The sequence below is a fragment of the Prunus dulcis genome, chromosome 4 (genome assembly GCF_902201215.1).
Source record: "Prunus dulcis chromosome 4, ALMONDv2, whole genome shotgun sequence".
In the NCBI taxonomy this organism is placed as follows: domain Eukaryota; kingdom Viridiplantae; phylum Streptophyta; class Magnoliopsida; order Rosales; family Rosaceae; genus Prunus; species Prunus dulcis.
Genome location: NC_047653.1, coordinates 12,151,989 through 12,159,585, shown reverse-complemented (window position 1 = coordinate 12,159,585; position 7,597 = coordinate 12,151,989). Strand labels below are relative to the sequence as shown.

Genomic DNA, 7,597 nt, shown 5'->3' with positions numbered 1-7,597 from the left:
TTGTTCTCCCTCATAACCACCACCCGTAAGCCACACACAGACCCATCTCTCTTCGCCACCACAGCCACCCGCAAAACCCAGAACCATCTCTCTTCGCCATCTCTGTCAGACCACCACCATCAAACCCATAACCAGCCGCCAGAGACCCAATCGAACCATCATCACCACCCAATTAGTTAAACAAAGCATCATCACGACCCATAAACAGCCACCACATACTCAGTTCAACAACCATTAATTAGTGGAACTAGAAAGAGAGAGGGGTGGGTGTTTGCAGCCACCACATATCCAGAAGTGGATATGGCTCTCTTAAAAGTTGGGGTGCAGCATGAAGAGAGAGTGAAAAGGAATGAAGGAAGAAGAAAAGAGAGGAAAGAATAGGAAGAAAAAAATAAATAGAAGGAACGGCCTGGAAAGGAAGAAAGAAGAAAAAAAAAAAAAAAAGAAGCTTTGGAAAGAATAAGAAAGGAGGAAGAAAGAAACGGGCCTGAGATAAGGAAGAAGAAGAAAAGTCAATGGGGAGAAGAGGAAGAAAGAAAAAAAGAAAAAAAAAAGGAAAAATAAGAAGAAGATAATATGGTTTGAAGTAAATAGTAAGATATAAGCCAGGGTCAGTTACCACAACCCCGAATCTTCACCTTTTTTATTTTTTATTTTTTATTTTTTGGGTACAAAAAGGGCCAAAGGCTAAACCCCCATTTTCGGTCAAAAATACCCCTATTTTCTTTTTTGATAGAAAATAACATGTTCTTCACTTCACACACCCCTGTTCGTAGAAAACAAAATAGCGATATGTACTAGATGAATTTTGTGGGGTAACGCTCAATTATGTCCTCTTGATTAGAATATATTTTTTGTGATCAATAAAATTCACTCATACTGTCAAGTTTTCTATCTTCTTAATAGGTTTATGCATAATGTAAAATTAGCCCACCCCAATTGAAATCCTGGGTCGGTCCCTGTATATACCACGAATTAATAGATCCTTAATGAGCCTCCATAAGTGTAATCGATATTTTGTTTGTTGACGATTGATTACCTGGAGAAACGCCTGCTTCAAGTGATTCCGTTTCTATAAAGAAACCAGGTTGCTTGGGCTGAGCCAAGGGAATCTCACTTCCCAACATTATAAGCACAGAAGCCATGGTTGGTCTATCCTCAGGATGATGTTGCACGCATAAAAGACTAACATGGATGCAACGTAACACTTCTGATAGAGTATATGAGCTTCCCAAACGCGTATCAATCAGTTCTAAAGGCCTCCCTTGATTCCATAATATCCATGCCTGAAACATGTCAAAACTCCTTTGTGGTTAAGGTTATGACTGGTTTGGATGTTAGAATCCCTTATTTTTCCTTCCACTTATGACCTCCAACACCAAAATACCAAAGCTAAAGACATCAGATTTGACAGAAAACAGCCCATAAATAGCATATTCAGGTGCCATGTAACTGCTGTAGAAAGTAGAAACATCATATCATATGGAAGTGAGAACATAATAAACCATTGATGGGGATGAATAGTAGATCGTGGAAAAATATTCAAAGGAAAACTTACTATGTTCCAACCACTCTGTTTGTATTTCCACCAGTCTGATCTCCTCCAACTACGTTCTAGCCAAGCCAAAGTCTGAAATTTTTGGATTCATTTCGTTGTCAAGTAAAACATTACTTGCTCTGAGATCTCTATGAATAATCCTTAGCCTGGAATCTTAAGGATTTTGAAAATGCAGGTTGTAGATTTTGAATGTTTTGAAATTTAGTATTTTTAGATGTTAGAATGAAATAGGGAGATTGAAAATGCATGTTTGTTTCATCAATTATAAAATTAGGACTTGCTGTATGAAAATGCATATTGAAATTTGGGCCAAAAGTAAAGTCGGCCCAAAACTGTTCACATGTTGCCTAAATTAGAGTGACTAATTAAGCGGATTGCTCGGTTTCATCACCTATGGGTCCGGTTCCTAAATTCTTCAAACTATAGACCCTAATTTGATTTCCAATTTAAGCTTAAAATCAACCTGAACCAAACCGTGTCAGCCCTATATAATGTCATTGGCTCTCACCAAGTGCACCAAGTTCAAAGGTGGTGACAAATATTTTCAAAAGATAATAGTTTCTATTATCTCACCAAGTGCCCCCCGCGTATGGTAATTATAGTGATATCATTATCTTTTATTTTTACTACATGACAAATATTTTTAACTCCAAGTTTTATACTTTGTCCTTTCTAGATATATTTTACAAAAGGATTTTAAAACTATGAATTACAAAAATTTGTCTAAATCAAATAAACAATGGATTTTGATAATTTGTGAATTGCGATGGGTGTTTCTTCGCCAGTCTTTACAAGCCAACAAGCTTTTTTTTTTTGGGTGATGCGGAACGTTTATGAGATCTATGGAACTTGGGATATTAAAAAAATTTCATAAAACAAAGAATTCACATATTCATGCTTCAAGATAACCTTGCTGCTTTGTTCAAAAGTGTCCGTTGAGAAATTAGTTGGTAGCATATATAAATTAGTATGACATGAATAGCTAAATGGTCTTTATCACCCAACCTATCTATTGTTCAATACCTCAAACCACTTCGATCTATAAACTAAGGGCCCTCTCAATCCCATCTTCACTCTCATTCTCACTTCCATTCTCCCTCTTTTTCCTCTATACTCTAGCACAAAAAATGAAAACTAAAAATTAAAATTGAAATGGTTATCAAACTTTTCCTAAGTTACTTGTTTTGAAAGTAGGCACAAGAAGTAAACAAAGCAGCATGAACCTATATACCATGAATTAATCGATTCTTTAACGGCCCTCCAAAAGTGTAATCGATATTTCGTTTGTTGAAGATGTTTGATTACCTAAAGAAGAGCCTACTTCATGTGATTCCTTTTCTATAAAGAAACCAGGTTGTTTGGGCTGAGCCAATGCAATCTCACTTCCCAGCATGATAACCACAGATGCCATGCTTGGTCTATCCTCCGGATGATGTTGCACGCATAAGAGACTAATATGGACGCAACGTAACACTTCCGATAGAGTACATGAGCTTTCTAAACACGTATCAATCAGTTCTAAAGCCCTTCCTTGAATCCACAATCTCCATGCCTGAAACATGTCAAAACTCCTCTGTAGTCAATTGCCATTCACAGGCCTAATATGCATAAAGAAGAAATTATACTGCTGATTCTTACATGTCCAATAAGGTTATGACTGTGGTTTGGATGGTAGAATCCCTTATTTTTCCTTCCACTTATGACCTCCAGCACCAAAATACCAAAGCTAAATACATCCGATTTGACAGAAAACAGCCCATCAATAGCATATTCAGGTGCCATATAACCGCTGTTGAAAGTAGAAACATCATATGCAAGTGAGAACAAATAAACCATTGATGAGGATGAAAACTAGATCATGCAAAATATTATAAGAAAAACTTACTATGTTCCAACCACTCTGTTTGTATTTCCACCAGACTGATCTACTCCAATTAATGTTCTAGCCAAGCCAAAGTCTGAAATTTTTGGATTCATTTCATTATCAAGTAAAACATTACTTGCTTTGAGATCTCGATGAATAATCCTTAGCCTGGAATCCTGATGGAGATAGAGGAGACCCCGAGCAACTCCGCAAATAATATGGAAACGTTTAGGCCAATCTAACAGTAGTTCTCCTCTCACACTATCTGGCAAGTTTAATCCAAATCCAACTTCAGTTCAAAACTGTTTAAAAACCTACATATGAATTATTTGAAAGCAATTGATTCTGCCTAAATTTATAAGCCACCAAAGGTCCAAACCAAAAATAAAGGAGTCCAGGCTTCTGTTGGGCATGTATTCATAAATCAGCATTTTCTCCTCTCCTTTAATGCAGCATCCAAGAAGCTTTACAAGATTTCGATGCTGGAGCTTGGCAAACAGTATAATTTCATTCTTGAACTCATTCAATCCTTGGCCAGAACTTCTTGAAAGCCTCTTCACAGCAATTTTTTGTCCATCTGGTAGTGTCCCCTGGAAATTTACAGTATTTCAAAATATTGTGAAACTCTGGATGTAGTTATTTTTTCCTAGTCTGGCCCTTAAAATACAAGTTATAAATTTACCCTGTAAACGGGTCCAAATCCACCTTCTCCGAGCTTGTTATCGCTTGAAAAGTTCTCTGTGGCACTAGCCACTGTGGGCAGGTCAAAGAGCGGGAGCTCCAGATCCTCCTCTGGTTCCCCTTCATTGTTCATATTTGTTTCACCTATCTCTGTTTTCCCACATGTAGTAGAAATGGGGTTGATGTCAGTGATAGCTTATAAGTAAGAGTAAAGGAAACAAAAACTTATATATGCAAACAGACTATGTACTAATTTAACCATCTCTTTTCGCGAAATTAAACTCCATACAACTTTAAATCCCTTTCTGTCAAATATTCATCAAAATACAATCAAACAACACCCACAAATTTTTTGCAAAGATGGTCAAGGTAGTTAATGTACCTTTTAATTTTCTCCTGTTGTGGCGAAGGTAATATCCAACTAAAAGCACTACAGAAAACACTACTGCTACGGAAACTGCAATTATCATTGCTGTCTTCACTTTACCACCACTTTCTTCATCATGTTTGTATGATGCAGTAGAGAAGAGTAAAAAATGCAGCAAACAATAAAGGAAAAATCAGGTCAATGATTTAACTTAGAAGAAAAATAGATTTCTTATCAAAACAACATGGAATCAACAATCAAGCTACATGTCACATAAAAAGTATTTAACAAGCTGCCAATGTTACAAAGTTCCATACCGAATCCTGAAGCCGACATTCGAATATACAGATCCTGCCCAGCATCTGAAAACTGCCTGATATCTATTAGATCATCAAACCAGATGGCGCAGCCAGTACCTCCTCCTCTGATATCCGAGCTTGTATAAGCCATACAGGAACAGTTTTTTAAGCATTTGGTTCTGCATTCCTTGAGATTCATACTTTTGTTCACCCAAGAATGTGTAGTATCTGGCAGTTTCAAGCCAACAAATTTGACAAAGCCATCTTTATATTTTTCCTGGCAGCTTAATGGTTTATTGCGCACACATCCTAGAGACCAGTCCATCAAATTCCATTTTTCTTGAGACACAGGCTTGAATCCTTTTAGACATTGGCAGACTGGATTCTCCTCAATGATACACTTTCCATTGGCTCCACAGAGGCCATAATTATCACACAAGTCTCTTGGTACTGATGAATAGGCCCTCCAACTTTGATCTGCTTCAATCCACGTAAGGCGATCGCGAGTACTGGTGGTTTGGTTCAAAATTATTCTTGAGATTACAGACTTATTTTGAAGGTTGTACATGTAGTACACTTCATCATCATTATTGACAAAGTTGAAACTATAAAGTGGATTAGGCCTTAATTCTGGTGAACCACTGAATCTCAGGCCATTCCATGGGCCAGTACGATAGTATTTTGCAGTGCCTTTCCGAACATATGCCTCAGGATAAGTATCACGTTCCATTTCAATCCCATAAGTGAAATCTCCTGGACACGGGTCTTCTGAATTTTTCCAAGCTGATAAACTCCGTTTTATACCTGTCCTCAAGTCCCATCCAATCTTCATTCCTGGTAAGAACGTATCAGAAGGATAGTCAAAGCTTTGCCACAAATAGGTTCCTGCATCTCTTAGTACTAAATTCCCAGAATCTAAAAGCTCTACTGTTGCACGCGGGGCATGTTTAGCTGAGCTTATCCACCAAACAACACTCTTATTCTGACCTAACAGCACAAGATGTCCTGTACTGTTTATCATCAAGATGCCGGAAGAATCATTAATGGGGTTGCATCTGTTTGCAACCCACACAACAGTTCTAACTGGGATGTTCTTGTACCAAATTCCCAAGTAACGGTTCTCTGAACTACCCGGACTGAAGAAACCAAGCTCAAAGCTTCCACCTTTTGAAACCAAGGTCGTTCCATCACGGATAGACTGGGAGGGACTAATGCTGTCAACTGCAAAGGAAAGTGTGAATAACAGAAAGAGCAAATTAGTACCGATCATAAACGAAAAACAAAGATGACTCATTTTTGTTCTGAATCTCCTTTCCTACTGGTTTCATTCAAGTTAAGGATGGAATTAGAAAACACCCCTGTGATTGTTAACTGAAAAGACCCTGTATGTTCCGTGAAGGACACGACAATTGACTGGTTAGTAGTATGCATTGAAAACATAGGCAACTTCTGATCTTTACAAAATGCTGATGTATTTATCAAGAAAAGAACATTATATGCTGGAATTCACATAGCCAATCAAAGCATATGTATTTCTCAGTATGTTATGGGTGCAAGACTTATAACCCAAATGACTGGTGGTAAGCAGCCAATGCCATCCTCACTCAAACAACAAACGATGGTGGAAAAATTGCAAGTCAAAATTGAAACTTTTTTTGTTACCTTCATTTTTGATCGATAGATCACGTAACTGTGTACAAACCAGTTGGCCAAATGAGCGCATCAATGCTTGGTTTCGGGCACCACCAATCAGCAATTGAAATACCAAAAACTTGTTTTAGTGAAGAAAGAATTTCCCTCCTTTCACATTCACAGGTTGCGTCTTGCAGTTCATTCTCCAGCTAACAGTTCTGGTAATTAAGGTCACAATCAACAGAGGAGTGTCTCGGGAAATAAAAAGCTTGAGAAAGAAATTTGAGTTTTTCGCTCAAATTTTCTTTTTTCTTTCTTCCAGATTTTGAGCAAATTTCACTGTCAAATTTGAAAAGAGAATTAAAAGTGTTGCAGGGGTATGTGGAGAGCTTTTTGTTGGGAAAATTGACTCACCTAAAGGATGCAACAAGGAGGCTAAGTCTGGAGCAAAGGATCTACAGAAGACTTTTCCATTGGGGCCGTAAAACAATGTCGGGCTTTCCCATGCCATTTTCAGAGATTGTAATACCAATTTAGGCATTAATCAGAAATCTCAACTAGACATTCTAGGCTCCCGCGCACTTACATTAAAAAAAAACACATATTTCGAAATGTCAAAAGTAATGTATGAGAATGCTAAAAGTACGTCGTTGATCTAAACCAAATTTTGTTCTAAAGTAATGTGGTCCATTTAGCATTGCACACGTGTACGTAGGTGAGATGGCAGTAATGCACCAAGGTCAAAGGTATATTTTCAAAAGAGAGTAGGACTTCTATTATTATCTTTATTTGTACTATTTTGTCTTCTTTGTTGTAAAGAAGAATGGGTGAAGCCCAAATGCTCTAACATTCAAGTTCAACACAAAATCAAACCACACACCCACCAAATCAAACCACATACCCATCAAACCAAACCACACACCTACCAAACCAAATCACACACCCACCAAACCAAGCCATTTGCTTTGCCTATAAATAGGCATTATATTTGCTTGTAATGGAAGATGAAATGAGAGAAGATGAAGGGAAGGAAGAAAGAGGGTGAGTGTGTGAAGAGAAAGAGAGCAAAGAGAAATTCTCCTAGAGAGAAAATTCAGTGAGCATACATATTGTAAATACTAAAGTTGTAGCCCTATTATGTTATGAATGAAAGGTTACTGCTGCTGCTCTCCGAGGACGTAGGCATAGCCGAACCT

At 37.7% G+C, this 7,597-nt stretch overlaps 1 protein-coding gene across 2 annotated transcripts; it reads right to left on the bottom strand.

The window, feature by feature from the left end:
* Positions 1–2,456: 2,456 nt before the first annotated feature.
* Positions 2,457–6,951, bottom strand: LOC117624019 (G-type lectin S-receptor-like serine/threonine-protein kinase At4g27290). Of its 2 annotated transcripts, XM_034355133.1 has the most exons (9): positions 6,816–6,951; positions 6,432–6,740; positions 4,788–5,990; positions 4,486–4,599; positions 4,105–4,253; positions 3,802–4,012; positions 3,444–3,687; positions 3,197–3,347; positions 2,457–3,110 (listed from the first exon to the last, which is right to left on the bottom strand). In XM_034355133.1, exons 2-9 carry the CDS (start codon positions 6,490–6,492, stop codon positions 2,808–2,810), a joined length of 2,436 nt encoding a protein of 811 aa, XP_034211024.1. In that variant the 5' UTR covers positions 6,493–6,740; positions 6,816–6,951; the 3' UTR covers positions 2,457–2,807. The 2 variants fall into 2 exon arrangements, with proteins under 2 accessions (XP_034211024.1, XP_034211023.1); XM_034355132.1 differs by lacking the exons at positions 6,432–6,740; positions 6,816–6,951 and having other exon boundaries at positions 4,788–6,285.
* Between the last annotated feature and the right edge of the window lie 646 nt (positions 6,952–7,597).

Excerpts from the sequence above, each read along its gene's own strand:
- LOC117624019 (XM_034355132.1), bottom strand. The coding sequence starts at position 6,063 with ATGAGTCATCTTTGTTTTTCGTTTATGATCGGTACTAATTTGCTCTTT. Across the intron at positions 4,254-4,485 it reads CAACAGGAGAAAATTAAAAG|AGATAGGTGAAACAAATATG; the intron begins GTACATTAACTA and ends GTGGGAAAACAG. Across the intron at positions 3,688-3,801 it reads CCTGGACTCCTTTATTTTTG|ATAGTGTGAGAGGAGAACTA; the intron begins GTTTGGACCTTT and ends TAAACTTGCCAG.